The sequence below is a fragment of the Argopecten irradians genome, chromosome 13, assembly GCF_041381155.1.
Source record: "Argopecten irradians isolate NY chromosome 13, Ai_NY, whole genome shotgun sequence".
NCBI lineage: Eukaryota > Metazoa > Mollusca > Bivalvia > Pectinida > Pectinidae > Argopecten > Argopecten irradians.
The window spans coordinates 7446988-7466410 of record NC_091146.1 but is presented as its reverse complement, the minus strand read 5'-3'; the positions used below and the strand labels follow the sequence as shown (position 1 = coordinate 7466410).

Genomic DNA, 19423 nt, shown 5'->3' with positions numbered 1-19423 from the left:
GGTAAATTATATACTAAGGTTATAGCGATTAAATGTTTTTTACACATTCATTCAAAAATACTAATATTCACCTGACAAACATATTAATTCTGTCATTTGACAATGAATATGGCTTTATCATAGATACTTTAAAGTGTCAATTCCCGTCCAGGAGGTCAAATTAAACCTCCGCCTAAAACCCGATCGCCACAGATAGTATTTCAGTGTTTGATCCAAAACACAAAACATGCCGGTCTAATATATTGAAACAAAGGGACATAAGTCTAAAACTAGAAATGTCGGTTAGACATTGGGTGCATGCGAACTCCTTACTACATAAAATCTTACTTTTCCTGAACATGCGTAAATAAAGCCGGGAAAACAAGATATATTTTCTCCCTGGAACAAATATTAAGATTCTTCAAGGAGCGTTGGAGTTTACACCAAATGTGTGTGTTTACCAACAGTTCCCAATTTATAGTTACAGGATATCGTTGAATTTATGTTATTATTTGTTTATCAAAAGTCAAATTGATTGTAATTTTGCAGAATAAGGAAGTGATTTCCAGTATCGTGTACACAATTGCAATTTGCGCTAGGCGGAAGTAAACGCCGATAACGAAGATAATAGTGCGGACACGCACGCACTAAACTTGGAAATATATAATAGATGAAGCACATCTCAACTGTATAAGGATTATCAACAAATCGCAGTAAGTTTAGGAGAAGTATTCGGTCGATCGTTGTGTAACAAATGGGCATAACTATAAATACTGCCTGTAATGATATAACATTTATTATGAATTCCGGATATTTGGTCCGTTCCGGAACTATCTAACAGCCATATGCTTCGTTAATTAGGCACCGCCAAAGCACATGGTCAGACCTACCTGATGGACGCCACCATGCTGTAATTGTCTAGAGATTAAGTTGGTTAATAAACCATTTACTGAGAATGAACTTGATTCATTGATTGTTACATGGTGTCAGAAGATGGAGCACAAGCTACCTACACCGAAGACCTTGTCATTTGAAGGAAATGTTTCCGAGAATTGGAGGAGATGGTTGCAACAGTTCCGACTGTACATGACCGCTACCGCCGGAGATGAGCTGGAGGAGAAAAAACAATGTGCTACGTTCCTCACGTTAGCAGGTGAGACAGCAGTTGAAATATTCAACACTATGACATTTACAGCAGATGAACAAGATAAAATTGCAAGTTTGATTGAGAAATTTACAACCTTTTATTCGCCAAAGAAAAATGTTACTTATGAACGCCACGTGTTCAACAGTAGAAGTCAAAAAACTGATGAAACATTTGATGAATTTCTTACTGAAATGAGAATATTGATAAAGAACTGTGAATTTGGTGACTTGAAAGATGGTATACTCCGAGACAAAATTGTTGAAGGAATTAGAAGTGATGCGCTACGAGCAAGGTTATTACGCGAGAGTGACCTGAGTTTACAAAAATGCATTGACTTATGTAAAGCCGCGTCCATGACCGAAAAACACATGAAAACATTAGCCTTAGCTGAAAGCAAGGAGCAAGATGTTGATTACATCAGATCGCGAGGTAAAGCGAGAGGGAACATTAGAAATTCTGGCCGAGGGGGACCGTCTCGAAAGGCAACTCCAGGTGACAGCCATTCTAGACAAACATCAAACACGTGTTCGTACTGCGCTATGGTACATCGAGGAAACCTGTGTCCAGCGAGAGGGCAGACATGCAGAAAGTGTGGGAAAAGAAACCATTTTGCTAAAGCATGCAAATCAAAACAGAAATTTACAGACAAACCTACACAACAAGTGAATGCTATAGAACATATTGAACATGAATTATTCATAGACTCTGTGGAATGTAATGAAGGGAACACATGGATAGCTCCACTAGAAATCCAAGGAAACCTGATACCGCTTAAGATAGATACAGGATCAGACGTAAACATCATTCCGAAGAACGAGTTTGACAAGATGAGAAATAAACCTCGGATACACAAAACGAAAGTGAAACTAACAGCATACAATGCAGGCCCCATAGAAGCTATAGGACAATGTCTGTGCGAAGTAAAACACAAGAACAAGAAACACACAGTGTTATTTATCATATGTCCAGGCAACGTAAAACCAATCATTGGAAGAAAGAGTAGTGAGGCGTTAGGACTAGTTTACTTAGTGCTTGCTGTTGAAAGGCAGAATTCCAAGAACTATGACAGTTCTCAGAAAACGAAAGTGAAAGTAGACCAACCTGAAGTGAAACCAGAACAGCTCAACAAGGAAAATATTGAAATTGACTACAAAGACGTATTTCATGGATTAGGATGTCTACCAGGGAAAGTTTCAATTAAAACTGTACCAAATGCTGAACCAACTGTTGAAGCATGTAGAAAGATTCCATTTGCTCAGCATGATAAGTCAAGAAGGAATTAGACATGATGATTGATATGAAGGTTATAGAGAAAGTTGAAAAACCTACAGAATGGGTAAGCCCTTTGGTAATCGTACCAAAACCTAATGGAAATCTCCGCCTTTGTCTTGACCCTAGAAATTTGAACCAGTACATCAGAAGAGAACATTATAACTTCCAACTCGAGAGGAAATCATGTCGAGATTTGCAGGAGCAAAATACTTCTCAAAGTTAGACGCGTCGAGTGGATTCTGGCAAATTCAGCTGGATGAAGATAGCGCTGATTTGTGCACATTTATATCACCGTTCGGAAGATACCGCTTTAAGAGACTACCGTTTGGGATTTCGTGTGCCCCAGAAATGTATCACCGAATAATTCACACGCTGTTTGAAAACCTGTCAGGGGTAGATACATCTATGGATGATATCATAATATGTGGATCTTCAATCCAGGAACATGATGCGCGTGTTAAACAGGTGCTCGACATTGCGAGGTAATCAAATCTCAAACTCAACAGTGACAAGAGTGTGATTGGAGTACAAGAACTGACATTCTTAGGTGACACAATAACCTCAGAAGGAATCAAACCTGACAGCAAAAAGGTTTCAGCTATTGTCGAGATGGAGAGACCAGAAGACAAAAAATCACTACAGAGATTTCTTGGAATGGTTAACTACTTAGCCAGATTTGTACCTGAACTCTCCAGTAGAGCAGAGCCTCTCAGAAAGTTACTAGTCAACGACAATGAATGGATATGGGATCAACCTCAGCAGAGAGCCTTTGAAGAGCTAAAAACTCTAGTTTCCCATGAGCCTGTGCTCAAATTCTATGATCCTACCAAAGAAATCCGAGTGTCCGCAGATGCGAGTCAGACTGGACTGGGGGCAGTTCTACTTCAAAGACATGAAAATGAATGGCTACCTGTCGCTTACGCATCGAGGTCCGTTACTGAGTGTGAAAGTCGATACGCACCAATAGAACGCGAGGCCCTAGCATTAACATTCGCATGTGAGCGCTTTCACCAGTACATTTACGGTACTACATTTGAAGCCGAGACAGATCACAAACCATTGGTTGCGATATTTTCAAAGTCGTTTAATGAGTGTCCACCAAGAATACAGCGTATGAGATTGAGACTACAGAAATATGATTTTCGACTGTTCCATACGCCAGGTAAATACATGTACACAGCTGACACACTCTCAAGAGCAGCAGTGAAGGAATGTTGTGATAAATCAACACAAGCTCTGAATGAAGATGTTGAAATGTATGTAAACTGTGTATACGAGTCGTTACCAGTGACTGAAACAAAACTGGATGAGATACGTGCAGCCACACAACAAGATGGAACACTGAACAGACTAGCAAGAGTCATTATTGAAGGCTGGCCAGAGGAAAGACGTGATTGTACAGCTGATATGATTCCATATTGGAACTTCCGTGATGAACTTACTGTTATCAACGGACTCCTGTTTAAAGGTACACGTCTGATCATTCCGCTAAAACTACGGAAAGAGATGCTAGTGAAAATTCACCACGGACACCTTGGTAGAGAGAAATGTAAGAAACGTGCTCGTGAAGTACTATTTTGGCCAAACATGAACGATGAAATCAACAACATGGTTGATAGTTGTGACGTATGTCAGAAATATGCTATGAGACAACAAGCCGAACCTCTGAACCCTACACCAGCACCAAACACAGCATGGGAGCATGTCTCAACAGATTTGTTCTCATTAGATGGGAAAGATTATATTGTCACTTGTGACAGCTACTCTAATTTCCCAGAAGTTTTATTACTTCCAAACCAGACAGCGACATTTGTCATCAATGCTCTGAAAAGCATATTTTCGCGCCATGGAATACCACAGGTACTCACCAGTGACAATTGTCCTTGTTACAGTTGTAGAGAATTTAAAGACTTTGTAAGAGATTGGGACATTAAACATGTCACCAGCAGTCCTAGATATGCGCAGTCAAACGGACTCGCCGAAAAAAACTGTCCAAACAGTGAAGAATATGATGAAAAAATGTCGAGAGAGCCAACAAGATATTCATTTGGCATTATTAGTGTATAGAACTACGCCGCTAGAAAATGGACACTCTCCTGCAGAGTTACTTATGGGTAGACAACTCAAATCAAATCTACCAGAATCGTCAAAGGTCAGAAACAAGGACAGAAAGGCTATAGAAGTTAAAAAATGGCGGGAAAGTCAGAAAGAGCGTCAGAAGTATTATTATGACAAACGTAACCATGTCAAGTTACAAGATAAGCTTGCACCGGGGACCAGGTGAGAGTCCGAGAGCCAAGTGCGCAGTCCTGGTCAGATCGCGCTTCAGTTGTTTGTGAAGTCGGCCCAAGATCATATGTGATACGCAGAAATCGTAAACATCTTAAGTTGATTCCAAATCATGAGGATGTAATGAGTCGCATACCGGAACCAGTCAGTGTGGATAAGCCGGATCAGACACGAGTTTCTGATTTCGCTGATGCTGATGACGATGACGGGAATCGGGCAACAACACCAGTTCTACAACCAGACCATACCAGATCGGGAAGAACTATCGTGAAGCCCAAAAGACTAATTGAACAGTGTTAATTACATAGTTTATGAATTATTTTCATACGTTGTGGAGTTTAAGGTTAATGTGCTCAGTTGAAACGCGAACTATAAGTAAAGTTCATAGAGATATCTATTATCTGTGTATTGACACATATAACAAAGACTGGTTAACATTGATAGTTTATTAGTTCATACAGTGTCCAGTATGTAGCTGTAATTTCGGCGATCCAAACATCTTGGTGAAGGGATGTAATGATATAACATTTATTATGAATTCCGGATATTTGGTCCGTTCCGGAACTATCTAACAGCCATATGCTTCGTTAATTAGGCACCACCAAAGCACATGGTCAGACCTACCTGATGGACGCCACCATGCTGTAATTGTCTAGAGATTAAGTTGGTTAATAAACCATTTACTGAGAATGAACTTGATTCATTGATTGTTACACTGCCTCCCCTAACTTCGTTACAGGGTAATGGTAACATTGAACTGGATGCTGATTCCGATTTTTTGAAAGATTAATTCTGTAAATTACAAGTAACTGGGCAAGTGGTACCTTACATTTTCGGATTCCAATATGAACCATCTTGTTAAGCTACCAAACGTGTTATTCAAACATTCTTGCATTTGAATTTTTATTTTTTTGAATTTCCCAGAGCAATGTCCTTTGCATTTTCATCGAATGTAATCGAATTTATATTTGTATGATATATTAATTATAATAAAACCTTTCTTTAAGTGAATCGTTTTATTTTGAAATTCATAAAAATAGTAACTTTGGAAAGGGTATTTAATCAACATTAAAAAGAAAGTAAGGAATGTTTAATCCGAATCCGAGTCCGAGTCGTGTTCCACGATAACAGAAGGTTTGTAGTCCAGTGCCATACACTTTCCAGGAAACCCCATATCCGCCATGCCTATAATAAAATACATGTAGATTTTGAACGCGAAGGATCGTATTTGTAGCCAGATAATATGGAGGATTACGTAAAGCAACCAGCCGCCTAAAGTTCAAACATGATTAACGTATTACGATTCTTTTTTGCATTTATCATTAAGATAAAAAGAAGGCTTACCACCGGGGTTACCACTGCAATAAAAAAGAAAGAATATTAAGGTTTTTGATGTTATTCATTATAGTTTAATAGTTATTTTTCATAATAATCAAGCGCACGAAATACCATCAGTAAGACAAATGAAAATAGTTTTATTGCAAAAGAAAAGAACGTGATCGATACGTTATATCAAAAGACGAATATACATACATCTCGCATCTTTTCTTCAACACATTTAAGTACGTCTTTTTCAGTTTGCTGTAAAACGAAATAAGTAAATTAGTTTAAACATTCCATATTTGCATATTACAGAGTTACCTTTCTTAAAGATATATAGTGTATATATTGTGACGTCATTATTTTGTGAGCGAATTTCACGTCGTTTTCTCTTAAATGTATGACGTTACTCTCGCAAATACATAACGTCACAATTCATACCTACACACAAGGGCTGATAGCTCTGTGATATAGTATATGACTTTCTAAATGTTACATCCGATAAGTTTGTATGATTATTGATAATGTTTGAAGTTGTTGCATACAACTACGGTTATTAGGGGATGGTTTCCCTTGTATGTAGTGTGTTGTATTGTGTAATTGTGTGTGTGGTTTGGAAAACTGTGGCTTATTCTAACTGTTTCTCTTCGTAATATTGGACACACAGACTGACGCATACATGTGTGTAATGACCAACATATATGACCATGATTTTTGCAAGCTCTGACAACTACTTCGACCTTCAAGAAAATGGAATCAGAAAAGCTGGTTGGACAATCAGAAAAGAAAGGTCAGCAAAACGTGACTACTATGTTATCTAAAGAGAAAAAATATCGGTAGCTTAATTAGATTGTGTTTCACGTAAGCATTGATGTCACTATTTTTTGTAATTTCATCGGGGTATGAAAGAAATTTATTTGCAAACTGTGTGAATCCGTGTTGCTGATTCTCACAAAAGTTTGCAAACAAAATGTATGTCATAATCCGATGATATTGAATAATAGTGACACCAATGCTTTTAATTAATTTTCCTAACTACTTGATAAAATAAGATACGTTCACACGCATGATTCCAAGTCTATACGCAACGTTTCTATTGTGACGTCACCATAACGTCGGATTTCCGCGCCATTCTCGGATTATTTTTTTAATAGCGGTATGAAAAAGAATCGGCCAATCAGAAATCCAGATTTAGTATGGAAACAAAAAAAATTAAGTCATAAAAGATAAAAATGATATGAATATATATCTCACATCATACCATTTATAAAAAAAATAATGATGTATTAACTGCAACGGAAGACTCATTTTGTCAATCTCATTGAGTTTAAGAGATGGTATAAGCGGCTATATATTGTGACGTTCACTGCATAATTTTGTTTGACGTCACCGATTAGAATGTAATTTTTTAATCTGTTTGACTGTCTATGTCACCTGCCACGAAATCTCAAGTGACCTATTCTAATATTATGTCTTTCGTTGTGCGTCGTCCGTCATTTAAAGTAAATAATTTCCATTTTCAATTTCTGCTTCAAAACAACCAAATTGAACTCATTGAAAATGTGCATAAACCTTCTATGGCATTTAATGCTAATAAAACTGTTAACTGAATGCTCCACGTTCTCCAATGGGTACTTTGACCGTGTTGTATTGTGTTAATAATCAGTGGAACGTTAAGACCCGTGGGCGTCAATTTCTTCATTTGCACTATGAATAGAAAATATAAGCAACATACATGTATATTTACATTTTCACTTCGCTCCACCTCAATGAAACTAGTAAACTCCGATCACTTCATTTCCCAATGAAGATGCTTGGTCACGCGCTGACCTCTGACCGGCGTGAGAATACATTTTGACATTGTTTACATTTTGACCTACATTGTAGTTTTACGCCGCTTCAGTTTTGAACGAATTTTCTGCGATGCGGCCTATCGTTGTACATTTAGAAACACAGACAGGAATGCTTGATAAAGTGATATTAGAAATTGTCAGTATTATAATATTATAGTCGCCTAGAGATATTTTACACGTATTTTGATGAAACACTGAATTAGGTTCAAGCCCAGGTAAAAAAATGCTGAGCATAGCCTGAACCGGGGATGCTTCAAAGCTCTCTATTTAGGCCTATAAATATATGCACTGCTGACAAGTAAACAAAGCATGAAAATAAAACTAAAAGCATTTATTTGTTTAATGTTTAGAGAAATATCTTAATTCAAGCACACGTAAGAAAATTTTAACAATGTTATCCTCAAAAAGTGTAATTTGGGTTAGTGTCACGTTAGGACCGAACGCAGTGAGGTTCACCACTCATCGCATAGCCTAGTAGGCATAATCGAACGCAAATAGTTTAATGTGTACAATATATGTGAAACGGTGTCATACATGTAAGCTTAGAAACGATAGATTCCATGAAAATACGCTCAAATAGCAAACAGGCTAATTTCAGTGACATTAAGCCTAACGAAACGATTCTATGTCAAAATCCACGGCATTGGAGGGTCGTTGGAAACCGCCAACATTTCAAATCGATGTTCCTCTACTAACTTTATACCGAATTTTAATTCCCCAAACTCCAGTAGACAGAGAAGCTATCACATTTCAAGAATAACACAGAAGTCTTCCAGTGATCTGCGACTACGTCCCGCATTTTAACACGTTTTATTGAGCCCCGGAAGCATGATTATTGGACTGCATCACATACTATAGACACAGGGGTTGGATTTCACAACAAGTTTAGTTAATACATATTTAAATGTCAGCTACAAATAATTATCAGACGGAAATACAACATTCAGTTAATTCCATAACAATTATAATTGAGTTTTAAAAGGTTTGATTATGTTTAGATACCAACTATTCAGCATTTTCACCACAATCGTCTTTTTCTTCGAAACCGGACCCCTGCTCAATCGAGCGACCGGATTACACATTGACTGCACTGCTAGTACTGCGCAGCAATTTTTGTATTTGAAGCTACATAATAATATTTTATGATAAAATTTAAGCCATTAATTCTTGAATATAAAAACAATATTTCAAAATCGCCGTTTTTTATCGTAACAACGCACAAAGAATGAAGTTATTTTCGGAACTACATTTTGTGTTGCCTTGGTGACGAGAAGAACTGACTGGCGGCTGTTCCGTAGCTGTACATACATGTACGATAACTGGTACAATGTTGCAAAATTGTATAATAATCTTATACCGAACACATATAATTTGACTTTTTTTAACAGCGGAATTTCTAAATTGGTTAATGTAAATATAAGGATTGATTATCAATTTTGATGCTTGCATTGACTGATGAAGAAAGTTAATCTCGTGCAAATGATACATGAACTGCTTCGCAGTTCACTTCATTTGCACGAGATTGACTTTCTTCATCAGTCAATGCAAGCAACAAAATTGACAATCAATCCTTAAATAAAGGGTAATAACTTAGGTATGGCAGCATACTACTTACAAATCATGACAGGACTGGACCTCTTCGAAACTGCTGTGCGAATGGCCTGCATTACAGGTGTACCTCCTAGCACTCCGTACCCTTTCTAATTCAAGCTCATGCTTCCTCCTATCACTAAAATAAAACGAGTTATTTTTTTTAAAATATTGATAAACTGACATCGTATGCACCGAAGAATAATTCAATATCAAGACCTTTAACTACTTTTTAACATTATTTAACTCCACCCCTCCCGCCCGCCCCGACGACTAAGTATTCTATTAGGTAAAGTTAGCATTGATAATACTCAATAAGAACCAGGAATAAGCTTTATATTTTTTAATCGGGTTTAAGCAATAATGCCTATTATTAGAATAGACTTGCGACATCAAAGCTTATTGAACATCTCTGGCCTCATATTTTTTTGGTCATGATATTTATTGTCATTTTTAGGACAAAATTTTATTAAGTCAATGATGCTAATTTTGTTCTGCTATACTTGCCTTTCTTCACAACTGTTTTTGCTTTCCAATGTCGTGTGGTAATGATCTTTTTCGCACCTGTATTTATTCTAAGAAAAGTATAGGTATTAACACAAAGTTACTAATTTAGACTTTAATCATACTTATAGGATGCACGAGTCATTTCTCTTCGTCCGTCGTCGTGCATCGTTCGTAAACTTTTGATTGAAATGACTTCTTATAACCTTAAAGTCCTTGGTACTGATATTGGGCCTGTATCATTCTGGGAGGAAGGGCTTCAAGTTTGTTCAAATGAATAACATTGGCCTTCATTCAAGGTCATATGGTCAAATATGCTAAAATGTTTTAATGGCTTCTTATCAATAACTAAGATGCCCTCAGAGCTGATATTGGGCCTGTAGAATGCTAAGATGAAGGACAACCGATTTTGTTCTTCATTCAAGGTCACAAGATCCAAATAGGCTACAACATTTAAATGACTTATTTTCTATGACTGGGAGACTAAGAGACCTGTCATTCGGGGACGGACGGCTACCAAGTTTGTTTAAAAGAATTATCTTGACCGTCATGAAAAGTTCCTGGGTTCAAATACATATACTAACATCTTTAATCGGTTTATTGTGTCCTGCTAAATTAACGGGCTACTATACTTTCAAAGTATCGGAGGTCAAATGCAAGTTAATGACAATCTTCACAGCCATTCCAGAATAATGGTCCCAAATAAAAATAGTGCGCAATCTTGAACGTGGAAAAATAAAGTGTGTTTGAATGACTATTGTTTTTTTTTTAAAGAAATGGAACTCGTTATTAAATGTCCAAAGTTTCACACACAAAATGCAAATAGTTTTCTAACTACACGACGTTGAACCATATGAGGTAAATCCTTCGTTACGGAAGTCAGAAATAAATTTCAAGCTCCAGAGGAAAAATACTTTTTACACAATATGTGTTCCACAGATAATAACAAATTCTGCAGGTACTGTAGTTTCATATAACATGTACCTTCATACCAGATATATACTCATCACTTTTTATTGGAAATATCAAAAATGTGCAATTTTACAATTTCGGTATATTTATTTATTTCTTGAACATCGAAATAAAACAAACACATTTATGAAACGAACTCTTATACTAGGACACATTACCGTCTACTGCAAACTATAAGGAAACATATTCAGCAATTTGTATTGGTATAAATCGGTATATTAGGCCGGGATCTAGGGGGGGTCTACGTGCACCCCCCCCCCCACAACTTAACGAACCAATGTTTTTCTGAAGCCTTATGACCCACTGATAACGAAATCGAGAGGTAACATTGTATAAACTGGGATGAACTTCCGGTTATGACGTCATCAAGATGGCCGCCATCTCGAATTTCACTAAAGATTGAAAAATAGTCATAACATTGACATTTTTCAACCGAAGAAGACAAATGAGGCATCAAAATGACCACAATAGAACAACAATTACATATCAGGACCATATAATCCATTATATGTAGTATTTCTGTAAAAATCGTTTATTTCTACGCGCAGGAAAGCAACTGAAAAAATTTGACCTTTATCATCATTAAACAAACAACAAAAAAAACATGTTATTTTATAAGCTCAAAAAGATGGTAATTTTAAAGATTAGTCAAATTTTTTCACCGAAGTAACATCTTTGGCTTGACGCAGCTCAAAAATGTTTTTACCAACAGCAAAATTTTAACTATTATTCGTAAACAGTTATTTGACCTCTAATCACTCAGTAAAAAATAAAATATAAAGAGATACAAAACAGAATTATTGTTATACCATCATTTAGTTTACAAAACATCACTGGGTGCATATACTGGGTATATGCTATTTTTCTAACTCCAATCCGCTGACACTACAGTTTCCTGGTGTATTATAAGTTCCTTAAATAAGTTTGACTATTGTCGATTTATAAGTAGGAAACATGAATGTAAAGTTGACAGAATATCTAGCCTCGGGTAGGACAAGTCACAGTTTCGTTTATTTCCTATGCATATTATTAGCAAAATGTCAGATAGTTACCACAATGTCACATATTTCTTTCGCTGGTTCTCAATTATAACCATTATCATTGTGCGTGCTTTCCCACCTCACTGCACTATCCTCTGACGTGACTTGGCATGCCTGGTAGCTGGTACATGCAGACCAAATCAGAGTAATCGAGATATCAGTATCCAAGAGCGTCGTCTTCGATGTCGATGAGATGATGTGACACTACATTACCAGTGGTGTTCTAGCCTGACATCTTTCATGGCCCATCCATGGCCAGAGTTTATATCAGGAACAACAGGTTCAGGGATGTGGGATCTCCTTCAGATTCTAACATATTGTATATGCTGTTTCAGACTTCTCAGGAAATTACACCAGATCCAGATTCTTTGAATGGTTGAATGATTCAAGCACCATTCATCAACCTTGTGGACACTCGTGCGACCATAGATGGCACAGGTGATATCCTCGAGGTCTTTAATGAGGTCATAAATGTTAAATGTTTTTCATTGGTCAGACTTTCCCATGTCCCTTGAAGGTACTGGTTGTGTCGCATCTGGTGTATGCATGGATACACCATTGAAGACTATCCAGAAAAAGTTTTCTACAGTGCTCTCCAGACTTGGCAAAGAGAGGAACTTCACTGTAGACCTCATTTATGGCCTCAAATAATTCACCTGTGTCATCTATGGTCACTGAGGGTTCACAAGAATGAGGAATTGTGCTTCATACGAATTAAGGAGATGCAACTCAACCCTTCGCAGAATGTGGCTCTGGTGTCTTTTCCATCCTACCGGAGAGGTCTGGAACATCATATACAATATGTGATAATCACTAGGTTGAAAACAGGATGAGCTCCCACATCCGCGAACCCGATGTTCTTGATGTTACCTCTGGCCATGGACGGTTGACAAGTTAGAACCACGATGGTAAACCGGTAATGTAATATCACATCAGCTCATCAGCTCATCGACACTCTGGCGAGAAAGCACGCACAAAGATAATAATTATTATTAAGAACTATTGAAAGAAATATGTGATACTGCAGTAACCATCTGACATTTCCTTACGTTATACACAGAAAAATAAAGTTAACAGTGGATGCGCTATTTCTAAAAGAAACAAATTTCGGAAAGTGTCGTGGTATTAACGGAAACAAATGCTTTCTTCAGTTTTAATTTGATACGCTATTAGTTGGCGTTGTGCAGTAAAAATTCAATTTGAGACGCTACTAGTCTACAAACTTTCGAACATGAAAATGGATTTTGTTAGGAAATTATCAAGTCCCACTTAGATATTAAGCCAACTTAAAATTCAAATGTGTTAAGATATGAATCGTCAATTGCCAATGTTATCTTTGGGAAGTTCTAAGACATCCGGAAACTGTAGTGTCAGCGGTTTGGAAAAAACAGCAATCATATACCCTGTATACGCACCCGGTGATGTTTTGTAAACCAAATGATGGTAAAACAATAATTCTCTTTTGCATTTCCATACATTTTTGTTGTTGTTGTTTTTGCTAATTGATAAGAAATCAAATAACTGATTACGAATAATAGTTTCTTGTTCGGAAACAATTATAGCTGCGTAAAGCCAAATATGAAAAAAATTCTATAAAATTATCATTTTTGAGATTAAAATCATATTTTTTCATTTCCTGCGTAGAAATCACTACATATATTGGATTATATGGTTCCGATATGAATTTTGTGTTATATTATGATCATTTTGATACCTCATTTGTCTACTTCGGTTGAAAAATGTTAATGTTATGACTATTTTTCAATCTTTAGTGAAATTCGAGATGGCGGCCATCTTGATGACGTCATAACCGGAGCTGATACAATGTTAACATTGTTTTTTGTTGGTATTGTTTTTACTGATTGATAAGAGGTCAAATAACTGATTAGAAATAATAGTTTGCTGTCGGCAAACATTTTTGCTGCGTCAAGCCAAATATGAAAAATTTGCTAAAAAATTACCATTTTTGAGCTTAAAATCCGAATTTTTCATTTCCTGCATAGAAATAACTACATATATTGGATTATATGGTCCTGATATGTAATTGTTGTTCAATTATTGTCATTTTGATGCCTCATTTGTCTTCTTCAGTTGAAAAATGTCAATGTTATGACTATTTTTCAATCTTTAGTGAAATTCGAGATGGCGGCCATCTTGATGACGTCATAACCGGAAGTTCATCCCAGTTTATACAATGTTACCTCTCGATTTCGTTATCAGTGGGTCATAAGGCTTCAGAAAAACATTGGTTCGTTAAGTTGTGGGGGGGGGTGCACGTAGACCCCCCCTAGATCCCGGCCTATATAACTTGACCATTTGACGTATTTCCAGCAGTAGTAATTGTTATGGAAGTTAGAAGAAATGTGCAGAAAATCAAAATATTTAAAGCGTTTGTTATTTGGCGAACTATTTTCTATAACATTGAAGCTATTTGAGATACACATTACAAATTAAATGCAATTTATCAATCAGTAAGAACCCTACAGGTAACACTTGATAAAAATAAAAAGTATAAAAGCATTCGTATCCTCCGTTACGGAAGTCAGATTTATCATTACACTTGCAAGGTCCCAACAACCCTGCACACAAACCATTTGTCAAATAGGTCTATAGTTCAGATATGCATTTCGTATTTTCCTCAATAGTATCGTAGTCAAACTCGCTGATCTTGAAAACTTTCCTGCGAGATCCAACTAGCGCTGGAGGCGTAGTCAAAATGTGCAAAATGTCACTTTGGTCGATCCAAATTTGGTCTGGTTTGTTGGGGTATTTGAAGCTGTTTGAACATTTTCCGGTTTTTTCCAAGAAGTCTACATGGATGTCCTCATCATCGGCATCAAATATCTGTCATATATACCATTTACGATTGTATAACCCAGCAATCCAATCCCCAACATTAAAATTCTTTCTCTGTCGCATTTTTTTGTCAGCTGCGTCGTCCGTTTGTAATGTGTTATTCCCTTTTTGTACGTTGTCCATTCGCAGCGCATTAGCTCCTCCGTGTGTGTTGTCCGTTTGTAACCCTATAGTCTGTTCATGTGAGTCGTCCATTTGTAGCCCATTAGCCCTTTCGTGTGCGTCGTCTATGTGAGGTGCGTAAGCTCCTTCATGTGTATCGTTCGTTTGGAACGTGTTACATCCTCTAAGTTGCTGTTCTTGTGTTCGACCCTTTCTTTCCTTAGGTACCAACGAGTGTTTTGCATATCCACCACACGTTGTATTGGTCACATCCTCTATGCACTGTTGGCAGTAACATGAGGTCTCGCGTGTGTGAATTTCCATTGGCCTACTTGACAAAACGTAGTGGATTCTGAACGTTCCAGTGACAGCTCTAACAGATGGCAAGGATTGGAGAGCAGCCTGGGCGGTGTCATAATCATTCTGGTCATACACAAAGTATTTACCTTTGCTTCCATCTTCCATGGCTTTCTCGGCCCACTTGTAGAAATCATCTGCATTTTGTATTGAAGCTTTTCCGTGCTTCACAAAGTCATCCGCCCCTCGTTTCACGCTCGCACCTAAGCCATCGCATGGTCCTTTCCCATGCCCGCTTTCGATGTAGTTCCATCGTGCTGATACGCCGAACTCATCTTTGTGCATGGAAATCAAACGAAAGATTGTTTTGTTTCGATATTGGCTGGTGGGGGAATCTGTGAGGTAGTGGATTGTAGAAAGATTTGGAACCAAGCCCTGGATGTGTGGTATAAGTTTCAACAGCACTGCGTACACTGACACGTCATTGTGAGACAGGACATCCGAAATCGCTACGTAGCTCTGCATTCCCCTTTCATCTTCATCAGGCCTATAGTATACTACCATGGTGTGAAGACTAACCATAGCAGCATTCCAGTACGCAGATTGTACCTCTTCTACCGAGGAACATTGATAGTTTTCAGCGAAGTCCATCCAAACGACTACTTCACCAATAGGCAAATTTTGTCTCAGCTTTCTGAGCTCTTGATACTGATGTTGGACGCGACCCACATGATCTTCAAAATCTTCAAATTGTGTCGAAAACTGGTCCAGAAATTCTTCTTTTTCTTTGGTTTCCACAACCTCTTTATGGCGAAATTCATCTCCTTCCTGTACCTTCTTCCAGTGTTTGTAGGAAATTTCTGTGACTTCCAAATTGCGTATTTGCTGTATAATTGTATCCTTATCCTTTACACATTCGTCTGGGTTCTTTGAACATCTTACACCTTTTGCGATGAGTGCCCTTAGCTTAGCTTTAGGGCCATATTTTGATGTCTCGAGCACAGGCACGTTTTCCGCGATGCAAAATTTGCCAGGACAACGTGTTGTGGTCTTAGAGCATAGAATTGGGATTTCGATATCTTCTTATCTGGATTTTCGAACCGGTATTTTCCATACAAGTTCTTCATGTAGTCCGACAATACATTTTTTTGTTTTTTTTTCTCCAAATTTCTGTCTTTGTATCCCTCTTCCCAGGCAATGTCGTACTGTTGTCTTCGCGTTCTAAAAATTCTGTGACACTGTCACTCAGTTTCCGTTTACATTTGAATCGCCTAGCTTCCCCAAGCTTCCGTACTTTTTTCCGACTAACTCCCAGTGCTTTGCTGATCATTGTGGTACACCTGTATCTGCCAGAAATACCTTTCCAAGCCATCTGATTTTTCTTCTTTTTCTTTTTTACCAAGTGTTCTTTTACCTCTGTTGTTAATGTGTTTGCCAGCAATATCTTTTTCCCGATAAACTTCAGTTTTTTTCTTATTCTTTTGGGAGTGGCAACTGTATCTTTCTGGAGGTTGAGTTGTCGCATTTCTCTGCCTGTTTTTGATTTTGGTGTTACCATATCCGAAACCGTCGGTTCTTCAATTTCTTCTTCATGTTCAACATGGGTGTCGTTCTCTTCTGAAGACTCTACTCTCGAACTTTCATCTAGCTTGTTCTTTTTCAACATGTCCCTTTTCACTCTTTCTAGCCTTTTTTGTAGTCGTTTATTTGACCTTTGAAGTTCCTCATTCTTAGATTTCATTTCCACGTTGTCCCGGTATGTTTTTCTCAGTGACCTGCAGTATCTTTTTTAAGCCCTGTCGTGGGTGTTTTCCGTTGAGGTAAGCGAACAATCAGTTTTTGTGATCCTGAAGACAGCTCTTCCTGGTACTCGTCTTCTTTATTTTTGTCTTTCCTGTTTTTGTCGTACCACTTCTTCGACCGTTTCCTGCCTTCGTCTCTACGCTTCTTTTTTGCCGAAAACGCGAGAGAATCAATCGGAATATAGGTCTCACGTTTTCGTTTAGCCTCTCTCTTCATGAAGTCTTCAAGGTCTTTTTGTTTTTGTTTCTCTCGCCATCGCCGTTGACGTTCCGCGTTGGAAAGTGGTGCCCTGTTAAAAGACGTAATAATGATTGATAGAGGAAAATCTACATGAAAACAACATTATTGATGTTTGTTTGACGTAAACAACCGAAATTCTCTTTATAAATGTGTTGAAATATTTTTATGACATCCATAACGAAGTCAATTCTGACCTCCGTAACGGTAGATTTTAATCATATTTTGAGCTATATTATATTTCTATGTTCATATTTTTAGCAAGAAATATCATTTTTTGTCATAACATAATATTCACGTTGTATGCAACCAACCAAGCACTGTAAAACGACCTATGTGAAAGAGTTTTGTTTTAAAACTGATGTCATCTGACATCCGTAACAAGGCATACGGGATTAATAAGGAGGACGATAAGAGAGTTAATACATACACTTAATCAAGGTGCCCATCTCTATATGATATACACATAATTATGCAAACAAACTACCAGAATATCGAATACAGTACCGGCTGAAGGCTTATTTTTCAATTCATTTATTTTTTTCTAACTTCCGTAACATTCTTAACACATAAAGAAGGCGGGGTATCATATTTCAATGTACACCGGTATACCAAATGTTGGCGTCTGCTAGCATGCATTTCAAACGGAATTCCACATAGCCTCAGCAAATAAGATTGAATTGTCAATTTGCTTGAGTTATATCACATTCATATACATCATAAGCAATACATAAATTTACCTTTTGTCTCTGTCCATTGGTTCCGTTGGCTATTTCATATCTGAAATTGTTCGTCTGCACAGTCTTGCGTTTCCGCCGGTGAGCAACAAGAAAAACCGCCAGCGAAAAAGTTCCGTGAGATTGCAAGGATTGCGACTCAATATTCGTTACGGATGTCAGATGTTACGGATGTTAGACTAATCAGTGTTTTTTTAACATTTCACAGCCAGTTATATGTTTTATTACATCTACACTCTTTTTTCGGAATCTGTTTATATAATTTTGATAATAAAAAGCAAAAATTAAACAGTGGCTTTCTGCATATATAGAAAACGGCCGTTATGGAAGTTAGACCCTTAAATTAGACATCAAGTTGAAATCAGTATCCTGATTTATAAGTATTTTAACAACACCATGTTGATAACAAACGAATATCTTTATGAAACTGTGATTCATTCCTAATATCATTATACTGGAATATCATAAAATCTTTTAAAACAGACGTTGTTTTTTTTACATATTTTCTTTTGTTACGGATGTTATATAGACTATGGCGACATCATCAATTTAATCATTGTAAAACGAACCCCGCTCGGAACAGGAAAACGTGTTTTTGCAGGTAATCTTGACTTTCCTGCGAACAAATCCATGCACAACTGTTAATGCTGGCCGACTATATTTCGCATCCTATGCAAATTATACTTGTGACTAACCAATGCGACATCGACATTTGCGATAGTTTAACCAGAATACGGCTTGTTAAAAGAAGTATACAATGTAGAAATAAAAGCTTTTCTGTATTTTTCAATTAAGATTTGATATGTGTGAAAATTTACACCTATCAGGAGGAGTTGGATCCGTGCCAAATTTACAAGGTGAGCTAACGACAACAGTTATTTAGAGAAATAAAAAAGTGGGACCATTTTTTTTGGAATGGCTGTGCAGTATGATGAAGGCCTAGAGTATTCAGAATTTAAGCCTCAAACATTCTGGATTAAGAACATTAAATTTTGTTCACTTTAATAACCCTGACCTATATGCTTAAGCATATCGGAAACAGACAATATCAACTAAAAAGTTCTTTAGAATAAATAATATTAATTGGTAGTCAAAAATGGAAAACGTTTTAGCGTATTCAGAGTTTTGTATTTTATCCAAATTAGTTTTTTGCTATTACTGTGTACTTCTACTTTAAAATGCTGCATTGAATGAATAGTCTGATTGCCGTTAAGGCCCAGTGAGCCGCTTGTCTGTTTGATAATTCATGCAGATTTAATGACATGTAATCTTAGCATTCGTTTATGACGAAAACAAAATGTAATATTTTTCTGTTTAGAATGTCCTGTACGCTACTTACAAATAAGTACTTGAACAAAATTTTAATCCTACAACCAGTCTGAGATCTATATTTTCACTGTAAATGCTTGGTTATGATTTGTCAAT

At 37.1% G+C, this 19423-nt stretch overlaps 2 protein-coding genes across 2 annotated transcripts in view; one reads left to right on the top strand and one right to left on the bottom strand.

Annotated features, from left to right (window-relative positions):
* The first annotated feature begins 972 nt into the window (after positions 1-972).
* LOC138306638 (uncharacterized) lies at positions 973-2409 on the top strand. Its single transcript, XM_069247078.1, has one exon. The coding sequence runs from the start codon at positions 973-975 to the stop codon at positions 2407-2409; it is 1437 nt and encodes a 478-aa protein (XP_069103179.1).
* A 3194-nt stretch (positions 2410-5603) lies between these two features.
* The window catches only part of LOC138305567 (uncharacterized), a 31209-nt gene continuing 17389 nt past the window's right edge, over positions 5604-19423 (bottom strand). The window contains exons 4-8 of the mRNA XM_069245875.1: positions 9958-10025; positions 9476-9589; positions 6221-6268; positions 6032-6045; positions 5604-5872 (exon numbers count right to left, since the gene is read on the bottom strand). Coding sequence (XP_069101976.1) covers positions 5778-5872; positions 6032-6045; positions 6221-6268; positions 9476-9589; positions 9958-10025 — 339 coding nt within the window. The 3' untranslated portion in view covers positions 5604-5777. The remainder of the gene's footprint in view (positions 5873-6031; positions 6046-6220; positions 6269-9475; positions 9590-9957; positions 10026-19423) is intronic.

Coding starts and splice junctions, on each gene's coding strand:
- LOC138306638 (XM_069247078.1), top strand. CDS start 973: ATGGAGCACAAGCTACCTACACCGAAGACCTTGTCATTTGAAGGAAAT.